This window comes from Saccostrea echinata, unplaced genomic scaffold (genome assembly GCF_033153115.1).
Source record: "Saccostrea echinata isolate AGI-Se365-2 ecotype Australia unplaced genomic scaffold, CSIRO_AGI_Sech_v1 ptg000054l, whole genome shotgun sequence".
Lineage (NCBI taxonomy): Eukaryota > Metazoa > Mollusca > Bivalvia > Ostreida > Ostreidae > Saccostrea > Saccostrea echinata.
In genome coordinates, this window is record NW_026889803.1 from 31,282,106 (window position 1) to 31,305,575 (window position 23,470).

The following is a 23,470-nucleotide window of genomic DNA, read 5'->3' on the forward strand; positions in this document are numbered from 1 at the left end:
GTTGATTAGGTTGGAATAAACGGATTACCGATCCCGATTAATTTTCCTCAAACTCCAATAAGAGACGCCCTCTTTTACTTGCCGGTAAATATACAGCTGGTTACTTGAACAAGATGACTAACTTATCCAATGAATCTCATTCCTCTTTTGTTTCAAGAGACACATTTATACAATATATATCTATATATCTCTGGTTTCAATAAAATGTGCCATGTACCTAAAAAGATTAAGCCACGCAGATGAAAACTAGAGACAATACTTTTTTTAATCTTATTTATTCACATCGTTTTAAACATACTGGAATGCTATTATTGCACCATTTTACCAAAAAATTATGAACTTTTGGCAAGTCTTTTGCTGTCAGTTAATACTGCTTCTCTGTTTCCCTCAGTTTGCTGCCTTAAAACAACGATTGTCAACAAAATTTGAGAAAAATTTGGACAATTCTTAACACCTTAAAACAAAGGTCCATATGGATTTCTAAAATTATCACAAAATATTATTGAAGTTCAAAAAAGAATAAAATTACAAATTCTGTTATCTTTAATTCATACAAGCCTTTGTGCATTTTTTTTTTCTCTCCAATTAATATATTACATGGTAAAACTAAATTCGTTCTCCATCTTTGTCAAAATCATCAACATTTAGGATAAGCTTGCAGAAAAATGTTACCACATCAGTATAAATAATGAACATTAATGTTTTTATTGATGGTATGCAATATTCAAAAAAAAAAAAGATCTGATGAAAAGACCTTTTCCAACCACTCCTTTCCTGTTTTTCTTTTTTTTCTTTTTGCATGGATGAAGACAGTTATCAACCATTAAAAAAAAGAACACTTGAAAAAGCTTCCTTTCTGATGCTTTTCAAAGTTCACATCATATATTATTTCACAGACCTCTTTCAAAACAACCAAACAACGTATACTTATATTATACATTACCTTTCAAAAGATCATGAAAATGATTTCCCAAAAATACTGTTTCGACTTCCCGCTCAACAATATCTGCACAAAAACTGGATGCCAATATAGCAAAAAGTGAGATCATTTATTTTCTTTCATGATATGGATATCAACTGAACTGCACAGGTATATCCACTATCCATGCATTTAAAAAAAAAATACAAGACCTGTACTTCTTTCTTTTTTCTTCCATGCCAGAGACCTGATCATAAAGTAAGTACTCAATATGCCAAGAGTTTCAGAAATGATCCACCTTTAAATCTTTCAGAATTTAATTAAGAGTCTCTTTGGGACTTTTTTAATCTTAAATAAGAAAACTTTGCTGGACAAACTAAAACATTTTTTTTACATTAACATGAACTATAGTGACTTCATTGTAGCATAAGAAAAATAAGGCGCTTTACTGATCAGAATTCAAAAATTTCAAATCAGAGCCAAAACTTAAATGACAATATTTCAAATTCATGTGTACATCCCCTCCACCCAACTCCCCACCCCTAAAAAAATTAAACAAATGGGTGCTTCTCTATTCAAAAAAAAAAAAAAAAAAAAATCAAAGGATAAACTAACATCATTCAAAACAGTTCTCTTTTAACATATGTTAGAAGAAAAATGCAAAAAAGAAAAATACCAGCCCATATTTATTGTCAAAAAATTACAAGTACAATCCAAATTCAATTTATATTGAACAAAACTCAAAAACATGTCTGAAAATGAAATTCATAGAAATCAAAATTACTTTCAATTGTTCTTTCAATAAAAATCATAATACTCCTGCAATGTCAAGTTTCTTGGGGGAAAAAAAAGAAAAAGAAAAAAACAAAAGAACAATAAGTTCTTCTATTGTAGTTGGCTGGGTTATTTTTTTTTTTCAAATACTAAGTATACAGGAAGATCTACAATGAATTGATACTCCAACTACCCACATATGGTAGTCGAGGGAACATGAAAATTTTCAAATTGCAATACATCGATTACGAAGATCATCACCACACTTCATGATATGAACACCATATTTTAGAATAACAAATAATCTAATGGTAAGCCTTCTTGAACAAATCAGATTTACAACTCTGAAAACAAAATGAACTTAACAAGAATGATTCCTTAGTAAAATCCAGATCATGAACATGCTGATTCACATAAAGACGCAATACACAAAACAATTCCATCTTTTAAAAATTTTCAATGAATGCAAAGAAACGTGAGCATGTTATACACTCCAGTTCTGTACAAATTAATGAGTCACTGATAGCATGGTCATTTAAATGAATGATAAAAACAGTTCATATGCAAAGAAACAAGAAAATACAATGAGGAAAAATGTTTATACATTGTCATTATCCATTTATGGGAAAATATGTTACAGGTGAGGGTTAAATGAAAAGTGTGTGTCGTCACATGCCCCATTCTGTCCATTGGATCCACTCCCCAGTTGTAAAAGTTGTAGCTTCCTGATAATTACTGTTACTGACCATTTTCACTGACTTCATTACTCTCACCATCCACCAGTACAACCTCCTGTCAAATGAAGCAACACATGTCATTATTTTTTTGGGGGGAGGGGGGTCTAAGATTTCTTAAATCATGCAGTTTATAAAACTGACCAATTACACAGTAATAAAATCTTGTAAGACTAATTAATACACTATTTTGATTATTTTATTTCACTGTTTTTATGTATAACATAATGCCAAGCAAAATATAAATCTAAAGTAGATTAGCATAAATACAGTTTAAAGGTTTACCTCTTTAACTGTAACCTCTACTGTTTCTTCCTCCTTAAAAATAATCTTACTTTATAAAATATTTGTCAGTAGAGTTGAATAAATTAAACTGAGACCAAAAAAATTAATATCATGTTATATCTTAATAATAACATCATATTATTAAGGGTTGTCATATTTGCACCATTTGATCTACCCGATAAGTACAAAATGGAAGACACTGATAGTGTTGGTCAAAAAACAATGGAGACCAGTACTCAACTCAAATAAGTTCTTTTGAGAACTCTGAAAGGAAAAGTGTGAAAATTTTTACCACTTTGTATATGCTGAGGTTATGTTCTTGCTGTGCATGCTGGCAGAGCTCCCATGCAGCTGCAAATTCGGCATTACATGTTGCACACGCCAGCTGGGAAGGCTCGGGGGACTCTGGATCAAAGAAAAAATTGCCATTAAGCAAGACATTCATATTTATTGCTCCTTACACAATGTAAAATAATGGTTCTTTACACTGCATCACAAATTGAATCATTGGTCAGTTAAAATTGATATGAAACTATGAAAACAATTATTTATAAAATATGGGATAATCCATTAAAAAATTATCTAAGGAGTGCAGAATGTGACCAATTTTTTTTGACACCCCCTAGGCCCATGGGCCACAATACTCACCCGAATCACTATGGCCCTGCTGTTTCTCATCATGATTTTTTCCATATTTACTTTGATCACCCAATGGGCCCCATCCTACCCTCCAGGGTCATGATTTGAACTTGAATCTACACTACCCGAGGAAGCTTCCATATGAATAATCATGGTTTTTCTTTTCTTGAGAAGATTTTTAAAGATTTTTCCTACATATTGCTATGTAAAACTTGAATTGCCCATTGTGGCCCCACTACCCCTGGGGTTATGATTTGAAAAAAACTTGAATATACACTACGTAATGAAGCTTTCATGTATGTTTCATAATTTCTGGCCTAATGGTTCTTGAGAAGATTTTTAGAAGATACTTATACTATGAAATTTTCAATAATTCTAATTTCCTCGAGAGAGAGGACAGGGTACTTCATTTGAATCAATTTAAAATTCTTATTATCCAGGATGCTATTTGACAAGTTTGGTTGAAATTGGCCCAGTGGTCTTTGAGAAGAAGTTGAAAATGTTAAAGTTTACAGATGGTTGTCTGCAAGTGTTGCATCTTAAAACCTGAGAATTGATTTTGGTGGCCATATCACAGAATAGGTAAATTAATCTGATCAGTAAACCTACCTGGAGGAGGGGTGCTCTGGCACTGACAAGAGATCTTCAGTCGACAAGGTGTCTTCTTGTGTTGTGCTAAGCTATGAAGACTGCTGAATGATGTCTTACATACACCACAAATCAAAACATCTTTGGCAGCTGGAAAATTAATATGCATAATGGAGTGAAATATCTGTGAAGCTTTTAAAATATAAAAATATAAAATCTACAGATCTTTACATTGCTAAATAAATGTTTCCTTTACTAATTCAATGAAACTTATTTCAAGCCCCAACTGTCATTAATCTGTATATCTAATCTCTCTAAAGTGGCCAACTCTTTCCAACATAAGATTGCAAATGAAAATATTGAGGTTTACCCTGTGCCAGCTGAGTAATAGTTTTGCTGGCTGGAGCGGTAGAACTATTTCCAGAGGTAAGATTGACCAATGTTCTCTTGATGCCTCCAGTTCCAGAGTCTGTCCTCATCTTCTTTGCTGGAGGTCCACTTTGTGTGTTGAGGAGACGTGATGCACCACTAGGCATACAAAGTTAGTTTTTGGAATGATAATTCCTTTTTTTTTTTAAACATATGTCTAATCTTATTTCACTTAACATACTTACAAGAGGATTCCAACTTATAACAAGTGAATATGAAATGGACTATACTGAAATTCTTATATTAAATTACATGCAAATCATGATATGCACTGCAACATGCAGTTACGCAATATCATAAAAAGCACAGTTTACAGGTTAATACTGTAAAGACTGTCTAATCTGACAGTGGTGCAACCTGTTTTACTGAGAATTCCACCCTTTATTTTCATTACCACCATTCTACTTTCAATGTTTTTTACACTGTAAAATCCAATATCCTGTCTAGTTTTGACACAAATCTTGTGTCCCGGAGCATGCTGGATTTGATAGTTTCACTATATTTTAATACACCACTATGCTAACTTTAACCCATATTAATTCTATGCAAACATTTGAATGTTGGAGATATTTATGTAAAGGTACCATGGTACTATACCTGGAAGTCTGTGCAGTTGACGTAGTCTTTTGATTTGGTCTGTGCTTTGGCTCAGAGGCAATATTGATATCTATAAAAGTTTTATCATATCACAAAATAAGAGTACAGATCAAAAAAGTTCAAGCTCTTGAAGAATATCAATGGATACAAGTACAGTCAAACCTCTTTAACTCAAACTCCATGGTACCGAGAAGAAAGTTCAAGATATCCAAGGATTCAAGATATCAAGGTTAGTACAGAGAAAAAGAGAGTACAGAGATTAGTACATAGAGAAAAAGTGACTGGGACTTCCAAATCACTTTGAGATATCCATGATATTTGAGAAATCGGTTTTCAAGATACCCAAGTTCAACTGTACTCACATACAAGATAACAAAGCATGAAAATAATTGTCAAATAGCACAAACCTAGAGCTTGCCCTGCATAAGTCATTCCATCCTCAGCACCACAGGCTCGTCTGGCATCCAGCTGATTGCTGTATTGAACAAAGGCATATCCCTTATGCATGGACAGTCCTGTGACAATCCCATAACGACTAAAGATCCCTTCTACATCTTCCTTTGAAAGAGCAATAGTATTTAGATTTCCCACAAACACTCGGGACCTGGCTGTATTGGGGTCATTTGTCACACTTCCTACATTGGCAGCTGGCCCAGAATTATAACTTTGTGTACTCATTTGAGGAGCCATTCCTCTGGGAGCTCTGTGTCCTGGGCCCAATGGACCAGGTCCTCCATGCCTTGGGGCTGGTGGTCGTGGACGCATCATTCTTGGCATCATATTTCAAAGTTTTTAATTTTTTCTGCACAAAAAAAAGGACTGGCATTGAAAGTATTCTACATGGGTCCAACACAATCTCTTGATTTAGCAAGAATTACTCAGAATAGCTTGATAAAACTTTTTATATGCAGTTTTTCACAAAAATGTTTTTGTAAGAAACAGACAAAATGTCTCAAGTATTTGACTACTGTCTCATATACGTACTATTAAAAAAGCAACTCAAATCAAAGATAGTTCTAACACTGCAGTTTTTGAATACTTTTAAGCAAAAGTTGTATTGCCATTATTTGGGCAGCTGTACACCATGTTGTGCACACTGAGGCATACATAAGTATGACTGTTTCATGTTGTGCTAAATTATTACCAGTCAATTATCTTGTTGACCAGAATTGACATCCTTTATAATTTCATTCAAGAATTAACTCTGTAGTCAAACTCAATTGCTTTAAATAGCCCCAAAATTTTTAGGACTTTCGAGTTTTAAGTCTCTCCAGGAGATGCAATTTGATTAGCAATTTTCACATGCAATGTTTCAGAAAAGTTCAAAGTTGAATACTATAACCAGTGATTTTTCTACACCCAATTTAGGTCCGAATATCTGCCCTTTCCCCATTCAAAAATTACCGATTTTTTCCCAATATCAGTTGCTTTTTTTCCCAAAATAAAACCGTTGTTGTCCTTGTTATATTGATTTTTTTTATGTACGACTTATCTAAAATGGAACGCTATTGTTCTCGGTCATTCAGACTCTTAAAATAATAGTGAAGAACAGCGGATTATTTTGTGCATTTACAAATCATAGAAAAAACATCTTGTGTGCAAATACATCTTTAGAAAGTGTAAGATGCATGTGAACTGGAGAAATTTGTAAATCCAAGTACTAGTAGTTCTACAATAAGCATCCGTGATTCCAGGAAAATCAAATTGTTTCTACACCCAGCAGATGCAACTAATATTGCAAGGAAATAGCAGCAATCTGATTAGGGTAATTTAGAAAGCTTCAACGATTAGTTAAGAAAAAATGATTTGTTAAAAATCTTGTCAGATTATTCCATCTTCAATGGCTATTATGAGACGGATTTTCTCTTACGTCTACCATTACGCCCCCCCCCCCCCCCCCCCACAAAAAAAAGAAGGAATGAAAATAATTAATGACAACTTTCAAAGATTTGTAAAAAAAAAAAGAAAGTTAAAAATGTAGAACTGTGTCTAATTTGTAATTTTGTAGTAAATATACTGAATAAATGATGTTACATTTACTTTTATATTTTATTTTACCTGTCAATTAAGATTAATTTCAATCATATAGATTTTTCCCAATTTGACACAAATGTCGATGATTTTTCCCAATTGTAAAGGCCCAGGCCACTTTTAAAAAATGTAGAAAAATCACTGATAACTGCATCAATGTGCGACTTTTTGAACCAGCAGTTTTTTTCTACCAATTGGGAATGGGTCCAGTATCGATTCAGTTGGGAAAATAGTGTCAAAATAGACACTGATGGAAAAGAGGGGAATTTTCTGTCACAACAACAAAGACAAAAGAAAATGATTGATAAAGAGGAAGAAACAAATATATATCCTAAGCGGTAAGTTGCAAAAAAGTGCCCTTCTCTTGCACCCCTCCATTTTCAGATCCTAGCTGGAACACTGTTACAACATGCGCCTTGACATTTTACGAAGGGATGTCTACTTTCGATTTAAGAAGAAGCGAAAAATTTAGTCAATTTGTACAGCGTTTACAATGTCATTGCACTTTGTTCTTTAACAGTTGTTGAATTGGAAATTTTTAGTCTCAAAATTGAGAAAAATTACTATTTTTTGGCATTGGGTATGGTACCATATCTAGGCTACCTGTACCAGTTATATAAGAAGAAAAAACCCTGTGAACATACTGAAAAAATAATGCATATAAAATAAAAGAGTGATAAAATAGGTAAATCAAACCATTCTGAATAGCTAAATAAAGCCAAATAGCTAATTCAAGCTATACAGCTTAACATTGTGCTGGACCTGCTACTGACGTACAAGTTTTACTGGCTTGCTAGTCTCGCCCTTGAAAACATAAAAAAAGCTTTAAACTGTATTGTTTACACTTAATAATAAATCAGTTCATGATTCTTTGATCAGATCGTCAAACATGATACACCCAACAAAACGCAGCAGAGGAAACGCGGTCAACATAATCGTATCGGTTTCTTTACTTGTACTTCATAGAAATCCAAATCCAATATGAAATCAATATATACACAGAAACTGAGAAACATGTGAAATAATTGAAAGCACAGGTTTGAAAATGTGATGTTTTTAAATTTGTATATTTGATCATGCGCATGGCTTTTGAGAATAGCGCGATCTCAAAATGTTCGCAACAGCACATAGTTGCATAATTGGTTTTTACAAATGATCATTATCTTAGTAAAACATCGTTACTTTAACATTTCTTGAGCTGTAAACAAACCTTAATTGCTTTTTTCACAACAAAATTTAGTGCAGCATTCTACTCCATTTTTCTCGCGGGGAAATGGAGACCGATAAATTTCCGGTTTCTCTAAAGACTGGTTTGTCCTAGTAGCAGGTTAAAATTTTTAATTAATAATGAAGTATAGCAAATAAGAATCGTGTTTTTTAAAATTTTCCTTAATTGGTAGTCTAAAGAGGCTTAAAAATTCACAATGATCCATCAAATAAATTATTTTTAAAATCAAAAAACAACAGCAACAAAATCGGGTTCGACATTACAATTTTTTTCATGAGAGAAGACTACTCTGAAGAGAGAAATCATGTCTTCTAAGAGAAGGCTTCATAAGTGGTCAATTGATTTTACCGGACATGGAAGGTGCAGTTACTTATTTTATACAACTGCTTGTGTGTGTGTGGTTTTTTTTTTTTATTATTTTAGATATTCTTCATTTTATGCATAATTACTTTACAACAGAAAACGTTGATTTTCTCCGAAATTGTTTATCAGATTCATCCTTGATAAATTGCTTCTGTATTATTTTTCATCATTTGCAAATTGAGAGGGAACTATGATAATGAGATGTGTGTGTAAACTTGATATATTGTAAATTTACAAAAAAGTATATTACATGATCTTTCCGATGTAATATTTCGGTCAGTTGATTTCTGTTAAAGACGTGAAAGAGTCATAAAATTGAATAATTATATATATATATATATATATATATATATATATATATATATATATATATATATATATATATATAAAATATCAGTATTCCTAATTTTCAATTCATAGATCAAAATCTGAGAGACAAGCTGTTCTGGTCTCCGAAATAAAACCCCCAGTTGGATATACAGAGAGTATCGGGACTTTAGCTGAACAAAGTGGCAAAGACACAGACCAGAAAATTATAGATAAGGCAAGTACAGTTAAACCTTGTGATTGCGAAATTGATGGGACTGAGAAAAAGATTTGAGATATCGAGGGTAAAATACTTTAATAATAATGTGATTGGGACTTCCAAATCACTTCAACATCTACATGGTATTCGAGATGTTGGTGTTCAAGATACCAAAAGTCAACTGTATTAGATGTAGTTGACTAGTTGTACACTTAACATATCTGACAGGAAATATATGGAGATGATATACACTCTTCCATATCACACTTTAGCCCACAGGTCGATATTGTATTGGATTTTTCATTGGCTTGTTTACATATCCCCTTTTGAAATATTTTTACAGAGATCATGGGATATAGCCCTCGGACCATTAAAACAAATTCCTATGAATTTCTTCATCATGTGGATGGCTGGGAATTCAATCTCAATTTTTCCCATAATGATGGTTGGCATGATGTTCTTCAAACCCATACAAGCCTTCATTTCCATACAGAACAGTAAGTCACAAAGTGTGAAATAACAAAGTACCAATAAGTTTGTTTTTTAATGACCATTTCAGAGGAATGTTGCCTTTTTCAAAATCACACTCTCGGTGCTTGGTTTATTGTCAGCCATCAAGAGATACTATTATTTATTGAGATGCAAATGATAATATCAGCATAAACAAAGGAAATACACTGTACTTGTAAATAAGAAAAGAAAATGCCCCCAAAGCATTATAAACCTGATGAAAATTTTGATTTCTAAGTAAGCATAGGTACAAATCAATGAAAAGATAAAATTTAACTACAGAGTGAAATTTAAGGTCACGTATACCATTCTCTTTCAGCATTTGTTATGATAGAAGGATCACAAGCCTATATACAGAAATTTATTTACATATTTGGAAACATTGTCTGTGTGGCTTTAGCAACATATAAATGTCAGACAATGGGACTCCTCCCCACTCATGCCTCTGATTGGCTAGCTTTCATGGATCCTCAAAAGGTAAAGATTAAGATACATATTATGTAACATATGTTACTTTTCATGTAGGATATTGTCCCCTGCTTTCGGGAAAGCAAGGGGGCATTATACCTGATTCGTCTGTCTGTCTGTCTATCTGTCAGTCTGTCCATCTGTCAGTCTATCAAATAAACTTTGACCTTGGTTATAACTTTTGAATGAGTAGAGATAGGGCTTTCATATTTGACCTGTACATTACCTGTGACAAGACCTTTCCAAATGTATTATTGTTTTTGACCCCATGACCTTGGAAGTTTGACCTACTTTTCAAAAGTTTTATCTTTGCTTATAACTTTTGATTGGAAAAAAGATAGGGCTTTCATATTTGACCTGTGCATTACCTGTGAAAGACATTTCTGAACATGCTATGATTTTTGACCCTGTGACTTTGACCTTGAAGTTTGACCTACTTTTCAAAAAAATAACCCTTACTTTAAATTGGTCATAAAATTTGGATGAGAAAAGATAGGGCTTATTAAAAATATACATTACCTGTGAGAAAACCTTTCCAAATATACTGTGGTTTTTGATCCTTGACCTTGAAGTTTCACCTACTTTTCAAAAAATTTATCTTTGCTTATAACTTTTGATTAAGAAGAGGTAGGGCTTTCATATTTGACATGTACATTACATGTGACAAGACTTTATGAAATATACATGTACTATGATTTTTGACCCCTTGACCTTGAGGTTTGACCTACTTTTCAAAAATTTTAACAATACTATACATTGGTCATAAGATTTGAACGAGAAAAGATAGGGCTTTCATATTTAACATGTACATTACCTTTGACAAAACATTTCCATATGTTTTATTTTTTTTGACCCCATGACTTTGACCTTGAAGTTTGACCTACTTTTCAAAAATTTTAACTTTGCGTATAACTTTTGATTGGGCTTTCATATTTGACATGTGTATTACCTGTGACAAAACGTTTCCCAGCGTGCTATGATTTTTGTCCCCTTGACTTTGACCTCCATGTTTGACCTAATTTTCAAAATTTTTAACTTTGGGGATAACTGTTGAATGACATATGATGGGGCATTCGTATTTGACAAGTGAATCAAAAATCAAAATGTTTCCAAATGTTCTATGATATTTGTCCCTGTGACCTCAAGTTTGACCTAATTTTCAAGCATTTCATCAGTGTTGCTATCTTTTGAAGTAGCGAAGATAGGGCATTCATATTTGACACGTGCATTGATGTAGTTTTGAGATGTTATAATCTTTGCCATAACGGTTATTAATTAAATAACTTGTATCTTTTTTGTATTAAGAAAAGACACACAAACAAGCATTTATTTATGCGAAATAGTTATTTGATATTCATAAGCAAGAAAAAAATTTTGCGATCTGTGGTTATTGTTGTATATAATCCTTAACATTATAAATATATGTGAAAATAAAATTTTGGTGAGCAGACAGACTGGCGTAATTACATGAAAATAAAGTTCTCACTAATAAAAAGTGATTTACAGGTGATTATTTCTTTATCACATATACACATTTAGCTGGGTGGATTGCATTGTCTCAGTACACCCATCTGAAATGGGTATCTGTTTGTTCTGGGAGGTAACTCCAATGAACAGTTGCCCTATGCAGGGGAAGACATTGACTCTCATTCACTAAGCACCAAAGACACTAGATTAAAGCAGCGGCTTTACGAGCCTCATGTAATGTAGAAGGATTATTAATACACATTCATTTACTGTATCATCAAAGTTATTTAAAGATTTCTCATTTCAGAGAATGGAGTGGAGTGGAGGAGGATTCGTTTTATAAGAGAAAGAAATTAAATGTTTCCCAAGGACTACTGTTGTCAAGAATGGTGTAAAATACTTGAGAAGAAAATACTACCCAAGAATAATGTTGTAAAATATAATGTAAAATTATAATATTATAAATATTGAAGAAAAATACTGGCCAAGAAAATTGTTGTTTGAATTTGTGTATATTGAACTTATTTATGTCATGAGGAATGAAAATTATTGTCTAGAGTGTGTAAAATATGCATTTTCGTTTTTGATGTCAAGAAATCAGAAAATTGAGTGCAATAAAACGGAAAATACTATGTCATTAATAGTACATGAGGAAACTCATTTTTCAATATAATATTTTCTTGTACATTTTAAGTATTATGTTAAAAAGAAAAGAAAAACAAAACAAAAAAAACACTGTCAAATGCTTTATTTTCACTTTTTTCGATGCATGGTAAAGAAACTGTAAAAATGCCAATCAGAGTTCGAGGGTAAGGAGACAAAAATCTGCAAATTTAGAAATGAATGGAAAACAGATGAGATTTTAGTTTATGAAAGGTTTGAGTCGCTTAAACAAAATCAATGCTTTATAAAATATCTGCAAAACATCAGAAAACAGGTGAAGAAATCTTTGATGTAACGAGGCTTTATGTTGCTCGGTGTTAATTGTGCAAAGCTGATTGCATTACTAACACATAGGAATTTTCAGAAAGCAAACTGTTGGTGCTCCAATTTGATTTTTTTTTCTCATTTACATAACAAAGCTATTTTTTATTTGATTAGATTATTGAACTACAGTGTACTATTTAAGGCACTTTCACTTTCATAGTTATTTTACCATGAAAGCAATGTAAATAAAAATGCAGGAAATATTGAGTCATGTACAATATTATTTTTGAAAAGTAAAACCCTTCTTGTAAGTGGATGAAGGTCGGTACCAAGAAGCATACTTGAAGCTGTCTACTGCTTTCTTTCATAAGGCACATCCTATGCATGGATTCAATCCACCAGGCTCATCGTAAGACTCGATCTCTACTAAAGACAAAGTTTTGTTTGTACATGGCCGTAGGAAACGGGGGGGGGGGGGGAGGGGGGCAGTGCCCCTCCAATATAGAGTACTATAGAAAACATAGATACTATATGCTTGTGCCCCCTCAATAAAAACGTCTGATGACCTTTTTTTTTTTCTTTTTTCTTTTTTTTTTAATTTTGCTTGTCAAGAAATTTTTGGTAGTTGATAGTGCCCCCCTCAACTGAAAATGTATGGCTTGCTTCCTACGGGCCTGTTGTAGGAACAGTTTTAAGAGTGGCCATATTTTGTCAATGTTCCTAATTGTTGTAGCCTGAGAGTTACATCCAAGCAAACCACAGTTATGAAGTTGACCCAAAAACTTTATTAATTCTGTAACTTTTGCCTTCTTTCTGCGATGAAATAACAATGAAATGTTCGTTACCGTATTCATGCAATTTAACGTACTATCTTCACATCGGCTGGTGATTTCATTACAAAACTAATGTGTGTCGCAAAGAAAAACAACATTTCTATCAGCAATCCTACTTTCATTCGAACACTATTCTGTGGTATGTGCTTGTTTGATCGAAATGTTTGTTACTGAAATGTCCGTTACATAGTTTTAAATTCAGTCACTTTAAACGGCGAGAAAACACATTTTAGGATAGAAGTTACAACCCACCATTATATTTGAATGTCGGTGTTGAACGTGAAACATTCAGACATTCAATTTCTTAAATAATTCATGCTGAAGACAAGGTTGGTCAATACACTGACTTTTACCGTGATTTATGAACAATATTATGATTAGGGATGTGCGATTTTATCGGTATACCGGTATATCGCGATTTTTTATTGCGTGATGCGTATCGTGATACGGAGACTAAAATACCGGTATTTGGTACATAACTATAAATTCCGGAAATTTTTCATTTATTTGTTCAAACTATGGAATGACAATTACAGGAAGTGTAAAAAAATGTTGAAAACAGTTAAACAACGGCATCCAAACAAGCTTTATATTAAATTAATAAAAATTTAAAAAGTAAAGTTATGTTTTTATAGCATATTTTTAAGAAATATTTTGGAAATTCATTTGAAATTGTAGTAAAAATTGTGTGTAAAAATATCACGATTTATCGTGATATTTGTGGGAAAAAATCGTGATATATCACGATACGAAATTTTTGCCGATACCCATCCCTAATTAAGATATTTATAAACACGCAACTGAGAATGAATAAATTTATAGACTAGGCTACTGCTTACAATTTTTCATCAATGTGTGTGCTACATATATTTATAGTAATGCTCAAAATAAACAAACATGTTTGTTACAGATGGTAACAAACATTTCATTTTCGATAGCGTATCGTATTTTTTTTTTAAATATTTTTTTAGTTATCCTGTTATGAAGTTAATTGGATTAGAAACAATGTGCCACATGTATGATAAGTTGATTCGTTTATGTATTTAAAACAATAACAATAGTATACACAGTGTTTAAAAGATGTCATATATAGTGTTTTTGAATGTTATTCTTGATCTATTGAAATTTTGACAAAACGGCATTTTGTCAATCCATTTACTGTACAGAAAGTATGTACACATTTATAATCATGTTTATCACGAATGTTTTAGTACCAAAATTTAATATTTTCAAAATTATTGTCCAATATTCATAAGTAACGAACATTTATGAAATGTGGTAACAAACATTTCTCATCATATTATTTAATTTCATTTCACTTATATTTACACCAAATGGCAAAATCACCAGCTGAAATTCAGAAAGACTACAGGAAAATACTTAAAAGAATGTATTTATAAGCATATTCAGCAGTGACTTGGATTTGTGAAATGTAACGGACATTTCTAGCGACTGCATTTAACAATTTTACAGACTGTAAAGTAGCTTTCAAGAACCAAAAGTTTTCAGAAGTGAGGAAGAACGTTTATTGTATAATTTGGTACAAATGGCATTTTAGATATGCATTGAATTAAAAAAAAAAAGAAATGGAATAATTTGTTGATAACGTACATTTCCAAAGGATATGACTATCACAGTGTAGGAAATTGACCTGTTTTTGACGATTCAGTAGAAATCAATATTCTTTTTATGATTGTTTCTCATCATTATTATGTTTATTTACGGAAAATTTTCTCACAAAATCCAAAAATATTTTTTAATGGTACAAAATTGCCCTTTTCACAATAAAATGACTTCAAAATTATTTATTGACACCTGCATAATATATTTCAACACTAACTTATGTGTTATTTGCGTCAATAAAATAATTTGTATGAATTACACTAAATTGGTATGAAAGTAAGTGAATAAGTGTTTTTAAAATTTAATTTGCATGCATTTTTCTGAATCAAAACAGGTTTTTCGTGAATTAAAATGTACGTTACTTTTTAGTCCCTTTTTGTTCAATGATTGAAAAGACATTACATTTTGTTTAGCGAAATCTATTTTCTTTTAATGAAGATTAAAACACATATTTTCAATGTTTGTTGTATCATATTTATTCTAGTATAACACAGATAAATTATTTTTGGAGTGTATAACATGCAGTATTTTTATATTCCTAAAACAAGATGTGTTTGTGAAACACTGATGCCCCCGTATGGCAACTTATAGCAAAGGTTAAACTTTTTCAAATGCAAATCAAATATGTTGGTACCCAAAGTAAGTTCTTGTCCCGAGGAATATACCTGTGAAATATGAAAGCCCTAACACAACCATTAAAAAGATATGGAAAAGGTTAAAAAAAATTTCAAAGGTAAGTCAAACATCAAGGTCAAGGTCAAATGGTCAAAATAAATGTTGCCCAAGGAAAGGCCTTCTCACAGGAAATACACATGTGAAATATGAAAGCCCTAGCACCAAACGTTCAAAAGATATGACCAAGTTTAAAGTTTATCAAAAGTAGGTCAAACTCCAAGGTCAAGGTCAAAATTGTTGGTATCCAAAGTAAGGTCTTGTCACAAGGATTACATATATGAAGTATGAGAGCCGTAGCACCAACCGTTCAAAAGTTATGGCCAAGGTTAAAGTTTTCCAAAAGAAGGTCAAACTCCAAGGTCAATATCAAAAGGTCAAAGTTGTTGGTATCCAAGGTAAGGTCTTGTCACAAGGATTGCATATGTAAAGTATGAAAGCCCTAGCACCAACTGTTCAAAAGTTATGGCCAAGGTTAAAGTTTTTCAAATGTAGGTCAAACTCCTAGGTCAAGGTCAACGGGTAAAAGTTGTTGGTATCCAAAGGAAGTCTTGTCACGAGGATTGCACATGTGAAGTATGAAAGCCCTAGCACCAACTGTTCAAAAGTTATGGCCAAGGTTAAAGTTGGGTAAAATTTTGCAAAACTGGGTCAAACTCCAAGGTCAAAAGGTCAAATATGATGGTACCCAAAGAAAGGTCGTGTCACAAGAAATACATATGTGTGAAATATGAAAGCCATAGCTCCAACAATCAATGGTTATGGGCAATGTTAAAGTTTTTGCGGACAAATAGACAGATAAACGGACGGACAGGGCAAAAAACTATATACCCCCGAATCTTCGATACGGGGGCATAAAAATGGAGAAGTCCAAATAATACCACTTACTTAAACATCCGCTATATCACTAACAATAAGTTTCATCCCGAGTATTCCATGGTTTTTAAAGATAATATGAGGCGCCGTTTTGGTATTTACTGCCAAAAAGTGATATCACCTATTCGAATAGGTGATATCACCTATTCGAATAGGTGATATCACCTATTCGAATAAGTGATATCACCTATTCAAATTGAATAGGTGATATCACCTATTCGAATAGGTGATATCACTTATTCGAATTGGTGATATCACTTATTCGAATAGGTGATATCACTTATTCGAATAGGTGATATCACCTATTCGAATAAGTGATATCACCTATTCGAATAAGTGATATCACCTATTCAATTTGAATAGGTGATATCACCAATTCGAATAGGTGATATCACCTATTTGCATTTCTTACAACAATAAATAATGAATGCTCCCTTCCTCAAGATTATCTACATTTTCATTGGAACCAAGCAAATTCGGGCTGCATTAGGGTCTGTAAGTCTCGTCACGTGACTCACGAGATTTTTCGATAATATTAACTTCCGGGTACCTCACACATGGAGATGCAAGACGTGTATTGGGTTATGCATGTTTATGGTTTACACAAAGCGTATAAGGAAAGTTTAAGCAGTTGTACAAAGCCGAAGGGTTCTCTGACTTACGATGGATAAATTGAGTGTCATAAAAGCTTGGGTGCGAGCAAGTAGGAGGAGAATTTCGATCGAAGTACAGGTAAACAAGTCAGAGAATGTCACCTGCTTCTTGGGTATTCTTGGGTGAAATAGAAGTCTTATATTATACATTTGTATCTGATTAGAATAGTTTTGTTATCATCATTACAACTAATTTATTAACAGATTTTTCTTGAATTCGAGGATAATGATGTTATTACCAGCTGATTAAGGAGGAGTAGTGTAAGTGTCAGATGGGTACGAACGTCATCTTGTGACAGCATCACCTTTGTTTGGGTAAATAATTTGTTCAGAATACGCTTCATTTATCAACAGAAATTAAGCTGTTGCATGTCGGTGGGTCTAGTTTTATAAGTATTCAATGTTTTAAAGCACTTATCAGGTCCAGTACAATCTTTTGATTTAGCTATATAGCTTTATTAAGCTATTCAGAATAGATAGAACGTTCTATCGTTAAAATGATATTGTCCTACGGACCCGGTTTAACGATAGAATTTGTTCCGTGTATTTGCAATGTAGCAAAATAAACATGGGCGATAACTCGAATTCTCTGCATTTTGTATGAAGAATCCAGAGAGTTCCGAATGTCAACATGGCGTTAAATTTGAAGCGAGGAAAAAACGTTGAGAAAATGAGTTGAATTTTCGTATATATATGGATTAATTTGTAGGTTAAAAGGCATATACAATCTCAAAAATGTTTGTTATGATTTAATTTGGTAGTTATTTTCAATGCAACGTACTCCTTTTGTATTCTTCAAAATTATTTCGGAGTGGATCCACTCCGATTTGCTACATTGCAAGTATATGGGACGTATTCTAACTGTGGTGAGGGCTTGTCCCGAGACACAGTTAGATTATTCTAACTATATTCAGAATAGCTTAATTTAGCTATTTTATATCAGTTTTTCTTAAATGTGTACTTTTCTCAGCATGCACAAAAAGTCGCACCTTGGTGCAGTGATGATACTCAACCTTGAACTCATCTGAAATTGATGCATTATAAAACTCACTCATTAAAATCTCCTTGCATTCATGTAATAATTTTTAGGCCCAAATACTGTACAGCAGTCCTCAAAATACTGGAATTTGGGTGAAAATACTGTACATTGTTCATAAAAAAACTGTAAAAAATATCAACCAAAAATCAATGTAAGAGGTTCATTTTTAGCTCTTCTGAGCCAAAGGCCCAAAGAGCTAATGCTATGGCCATTTGTGCGGTGTGCGTAAACTTTTTAGAATATGGGCCATAACTCAAGAACCCTTTGGCCAATTATTGTCAAATTTGTCACAGGGTATCCTTGGGCCAAGGGCTTCCGTTTATACTAAAACTAGGGTTGTGACCCTTAAACAAGGGGAGATAATTAGGAAAATAGAAACAAAAGAGACTTTGTACTCAAAGTTCTAAAAGTTTTTAGGCTACGTGCGCAATTGATACAGTTACTTCTTCAATGAAATTATAAAGGAGGCCAATTATGGTCAAGAAGATAATTGATTGGTAATAATTCAGTACAATGAGAAGCAATCATACTTATCCATGCCTCAATGCACACAAGGTAGTGGACAGTTACTCAAATAATAGAAATTTATCTTTTGCTTAAAAGTATTCAAAAGTTGCAAAGTTGGAGATATCTTTGATTTTGCTTGTTGTTTCGATAGCCCATAGCACATATATGAATGGTCAAATACATGCAACTTTTTGTCTATTTCTTACCAAAATAATTTTTGTGAAAAACTGCATATAAATAGCTAAATTAAGCTATTTTGAATAGCTTAATAAAGCTATATAGCTATTTCAAGCTATATAGCTAAATTAAGAGATTGTACTGGACCTGCTTATTTCCCAACAATAAGACTTTCTTTATGTATTCTGCAAATTCTCTCTGCATTTATCATTGAACAAAATTCATATGACTGCAATTATATGACCATACTCTTCAGTTTAGAGAGCATGTTATAGAGGATATTTTGGTTAAAGTTTTGGTCTGTTAAGGTTTCAGTCTGTTTCAGTGTTTGAAATATTCTTTCATCTTACACAATTGTATACATTAAAATTTATTTTATAGCTAAAGTACAAGAGAACTGCAGCATGTAAGACTACATGTACATCGACTTTGAATAATCTACCTGGTATATCCTCAAAAAGGCAACTCAAATACAGGTATGAAATTGATGTCACAAAATAAGTTTTTGGACTTACATTTACTCTTATAATTCATATACATATAAAGCATATAAAAAATAGAAAAGAATTAAAGGTTCATCAGGTGACAGCTCAATCATGTATGGAATATTATTAGGCCAAATAAAAAAATATGTGTGGTTCCCGTTACCCGACCGTCCCTATTTTAGATCCCTGACCCTTAACTTTTTTCTGGCAATTTTCATATTTATTTTCCGGAATTTTCCGTGATTTCCATCATCCACTTCGGTATTAGTTTTAGTTACAGCAATGGCGACCTCCATGCAAAAATCGTTTCAACACGTAGTGCAAGTGTTTGATGGTGTTAAATCTAAAGCAAGCTAGCATGGCGCAGCAGAATACCTTTTTCCAGCGCCATGTCTTTGTTTGTTTGTTTTTTGGTTGCCAAAATTAAATAAATATGCCCAAGAGTGGCGAGATTCAGTTAGTTGCTCTGTTTACAGCTGGTTTATAACAAGTGCATGCTGATTAGTCCCTTTATTATTAATGCACGCAAAGGTGTGAAGTCAGGATAGGAAATCAATTCTCGCTTGAAAGCACACAGACAGCTGGCCAGGTAACGTTTTTTGGAGTTAGAGGGAAGATAACATGAGAAAACATTTATTTGATTGCATTGATTACGCAAGAATTAGCCCAATGTGTAAGATAGATTAACTTGTAAATTATTAAATAATTTATATCAGGATCGTTTCTTTTAAACCGAAAGTAGAAAAAAAAAACAGTTCATGAGGAAACGTGAAAAAGAAGACTGCTGATTTCACCTGAATAAAGTCAACTTGCAAAACACCAATATATATGAGAAATGAGCTTGGAAGTATGAAGTCTTCAATGAGGCAAAAAGGTTTCATGAAAGGATTTAAAATTTTAATAATATTAAATATTTGTAATTCTGACGAATTTGAATCATTCTATGTCATCTTGCTTAGGTGATTTATTTTGTTTTAAACATTACTGTACAAAGTATAGGTGTCACATTCTTTTCCTCTGACAGCTCTTAAAAGTTTATCGTTCAAAATTTATTATTAAGTAAAATAAGAACTATTCTGGATAAAAGTAATTAATTTCATTTATAAACACTGATTTTAAACAAAAGGATGTTCACCTTGGACTTTATTTTTTACAAAAAGAAAAGATTGTGTTTTCATTATTTTTATGCCCCTGGATTGAAAGATCCCGAGGGTATATTGTTTTTGTCCTGTCTGTCTGTTTGTCTGTTTATCTGTTTGTCTGTTTATCTGTTTGTCTATCTGTCTGTTGTCAATTTTAACCTTGCCCATAACTTTTGATTGGTTGGAGCTATGACTTTCATATTTCACATGTGTATTCTTTGTGACAAGACCTTTCTTTGGGTACCATCATATTTGACCTTTTGACCTTGACGTTGGAGTTTGACCCACTTTTGCAAAAATTTATGAGACTTTAACCTTGACCATAACTTCTGAACAGTTGGTGCTTGGGGTTTCGAACTTCACATGTGTATTCTTTGTGACAAGGCCTTTCTTTGAATACCAACAACTATGACCTTTTGACCTTGACCTTAGAGTTTGACCTACTTTTGAAAAACTTTAACCTTGGCCATAACTTTTGAACGGTTGGAGCTAGGGCTTTCATACTTCACATATGTAATCCTTGTAACAAGACCTTTCTTTGGATACCAACAACTTTGACCTTGACCGTGATGTTTTACTTACTTTTAAAAAACTTTAACCTTTGCCATAACTTTTGAACAGTTGCAGCTAGGGCTTTCAAATTTAACATTTTTTATCTTTTGGCCTGGATTTTGACTTGCATTTGAGAAACTTTAACCTTCGCCATAAGATGCCATACGGGGGCATCAGTGTTTCACAAACACATCTTGTTGATTTAAAAATATTTGTTTCATATTCATAACTAGGGTGCCCCCTACCAATGTTGACTAGTATATTTCACGCCACATCGAAATGCCACTTATTTTCTCCTTCACTCTGTTCATCCACAAATAAAACATTTCTTTTCTGAACCATAGTTGGAAAAGACTGAATTCAAAATAAACAAAACATTTATTAGTTATGATTTATATACTCAGCTCTTCACAAAATATTTCTGTTTTTTCGCATTCTATAATATACAATTTTAGATTTTATATACCTGTATAAAGACTTCCGCAGCAGATTCCGATGGAGAAATCATGATCTATATTTAAGATTTAATGTATAATGCTTAAGATATCCATTAATTTTACTTATAATATACAATTCTGAAATTAATATCATCCTTTAAAAACAAGGACAGCACTTATCATCTTCGTAAAAACTTAACATTCTAAAAAAAGAAAATATAATATCCAAATAACAGTTAAATAATTCAATTTGCTCATGCTGATTTTCTTCAAACATTGTATTTTCTGGATGAGTATGAACTCGAATGAATAGAATCATCAAACAACTGTTTAAATACCCAAGACATTTTATTCACACATTAAAGCACATATCTAATCCATATGCTTAAGAGAAAACATATCTAACACTCTACACATAAAATAGTTCACTTATGCTAACGAAAAGAAATAGGTATTATTTGGAAAAATTTAGAAAATCATTTTGTTAAAAAAAAAAAAAAAAAAAAAAAAAATCCCTACCCACCTTCCCTATTTTTTTTGGAGGTGTAACCAGAACCACACATATTTTTTGTTTGGCCTTAATGCTGGGTTTCCAAATGTCAAAATTAAGGGTATTCGATATATTCCATACAAGTTGTCAATCATTTATAAGTGATTTGTACAGAGGTTCATTTGCATATAAATGTTGTTAACATTGTTTTACTGTCTTTATTAACTTGTAATACTAAATTTTATAAATTGACAAATTCATTCTTTTTAGAAAGTGCATATAATTTGGAAAAGAGACCATCAATCCACTGGGGGCTATCGCATGAAAGCAATGATTATAGAATATTGTAAGGTTGGAGGAGTTATAGTACAACAGGCAGGCAAGTAATGATACTTTGTTCTGGAAATTTTTTGCCCCAGTTAAGTTTTATTTTTCTCATTCTGCCCTCCTTACAAGTAGGTGAATTTAAAACGGGACAAATTCGAAGAAGGCAGCATATATCTTTTACACACAAATGTGTCTGATCAAATTTTAAAAGGGCAAAATTGTTTTCAAGGGTGAAAGAGTGAATATTTTAAAAATTAGAATGGGGTGAAAATATCCAATAATACAGGTTATATGTATTAAAACAGTACGTATGCATTTCTCTTTTCTTTAAAATGAAAATAATTTGTTCTGTAAAAGGACAAATTTTGTTCTGATTTGTATCAAATAAATAAATATGTGCCAGATTTATTATTTTGCAGGCACCTAAGATACCATCAGTTGTGCGTCAAGCTGTGCAAAAATTCTATGTCATGTTACAGAATCTTTCTTAAATACAGGTATATGTCTGCTCATCTGGCAATCTTAGGACATCACTGGATGGTTTTGTTTAAAAAGATTACAGAGTTAACACACACTTCCAGCATGAAGACCAGCCAGTTGCCTCACCTGTCCTGACATTGTTAAAGGTAAATGGCCCTTTCAGAAAAGGATCTGACAATGCAAAGGCTTGCTAATCAATTAAAGATTTCTATTTACTAATAGGTAATTAATTTGAATTTCTGTAGCTTAAAAATTTAATGATGTAAATTAAAAGAAATACTTTAATCAAAATTATTTTTATTTCAGTACTTTGTGACAGTGAAAAGACATGGCTTTAAATTACTGTATCAGAGATCAATCCAGGTTATAAATCTGAGGAAAACAATAAAGCATCACTTCGAGCTACTTATATCACTGCCTTAATAAGTTGTCTGCATGTGTAACTAACAAAGGACAGTGACCAGTTGTACCTATGATATCAGAGGGCATCCTGAAAAACACTCATCACTAAGAATAGAAAACTTCAAATGACTTTTGTATCAATCCTTTTGAATTTCATCTGGCTTGGAATTTCAGTAGCCTTTAGCATCCTTCAAGCATTTCATGAAGTACATGTACCAATTTGCAGGTATAAAATGTTTGAAACAGATTGCTTGTCCCAAATAAAAAAAAATAAATTCTCTGCCAATTAA

At 32.6% G+C, this 23,470-nt stretch overlaps 2 protein-coding genes and 2 long non-coding RNA genes across 4 annotated transcripts; 3 read left to right on the plus strand and 1 right to left on the minus strand.

Annotated features, from left to right (window-relative positions):
* Positions 1–1,617: 1,617 nt before the first annotated feature.
* On the minus strand, positions 1,618–8,276 carry LOC133206311 (uncharacterized). Its single transcript, XM_061342268.1, has 8 exons — positions 8,207–8,276; positions 5,373–5,767; positions 4,966–5,035; positions 4,310–4,467; positions 3,961–4,089; positions 3,005–3,117; positions 2,713–2,745; positions 1,618–2,485 (listed from the first exon to the last, which is right to left on the minus strand). The coding sequence occupies exons 2-8, from the start codon at positions 5,743–5,745 to the stop codon at positions 2,432–2,434; spliced, it is 930 nt and encodes a 309-aa protein (XP_061198252.1). The 5' UTR covers positions 5,746–5,767; positions 8,207–8,276; the 3' UTR covers positions 1,618–2,431.
* A 227-nt stretch (positions 8,277–8,503) lies between these two features.
* On the plus strand, positions 8,504–12,308 carry LOC133205305 (ER membrane protein complex subunit 4-like). The gene is made up of 5 exons (XM_061341085.1): positions 8,504–8,584; positions 9,008–9,131; positions 9,457–9,610; positions 9,943–10,100; positions 11,866–12,308. The coding sequence occupies exons 1-5, from the start codon at positions 8,529–8,531 to the stop codon at positions 11,899–11,901; spliced, it is 528 nt and encodes a 175-aa protein (XP_061197069.1). The 5' UTR covers positions 8,504–8,528; the 3' UTR covers positions 11,902–12,308.
* A 4,764-nt stretch (positions 12,309–17,072) lies between these two features.
* On the plus strand, positions 17,073–22,329 carry LOC133205760 (uncharacterized). Its single transcript, XR_009723653.1, has 4 exons — positions 17,073–17,221; positions 17,347–17,457; positions 19,247–19,341; positions 22,242–22,329. It is a non-coding gene; the product is annotated as an uncharacterized LOC133205760 (long non-coding RNA).
* Positions 22,330–22,795: 466 nt separating this feature from the next.
* On the plus strand, positions 22,796–23,470 carry LOC133205761 (uncharacterized). Its single transcript, XR_009723654.1, has 2 exons — positions 22,796–22,924; positions 23,085–23,470. It is a non-coding gene; the product is annotated as an uncharacterized LOC133205761 (long non-coding RNA).

Excerpts from the sequence above, each read along its gene's own strand:
- LOC133206311 (XM_061342268.1), bottom strand. The coding sequence starts at position 5,745 with ATGATGCCAAGAATGATGCGTCCACGACCACCAGCCCCAAGGCATGGA. Across the intron at positions 5,036-5,372 it reads TTATGCAGGGCAAGCTCTAG|ATATCAATATTGCCTCTGAG; the intron begins GTTTGTGCTATT and ends AAACTTTTATAG. Across the intron at positions 2,486-2,712 it reads TAGAGGTTACAGTTAAAGAG|GAGGTTGTACTGGTGGATGG; the intron begins GTAAACCTTTAA and ends TTCATTTGACAG.
- LOC133205305 (XM_061341085.1), top strand. The coding sequence starts at position 8,529 with ATGTCTTCTAAGAGAAGGCTTCATAAGTGGTCAATTGATTTTACCGGA. Across the intron at positions 8,585-9,007 it reads GATTTTACCGGACATGGAAG|ATCAAAATCTGAGAGACAAG; the intron begins GTGCAGTTACTT and ends TTCAATTCATAG. Across the intron at positions 9,611-9,942 it reads CTTCATTTCCATACAGAACA|CATTTGTTATGATAGAAGGA; the intron begins GTAAGTCACAAA and ends ATTCTCTTTCAG.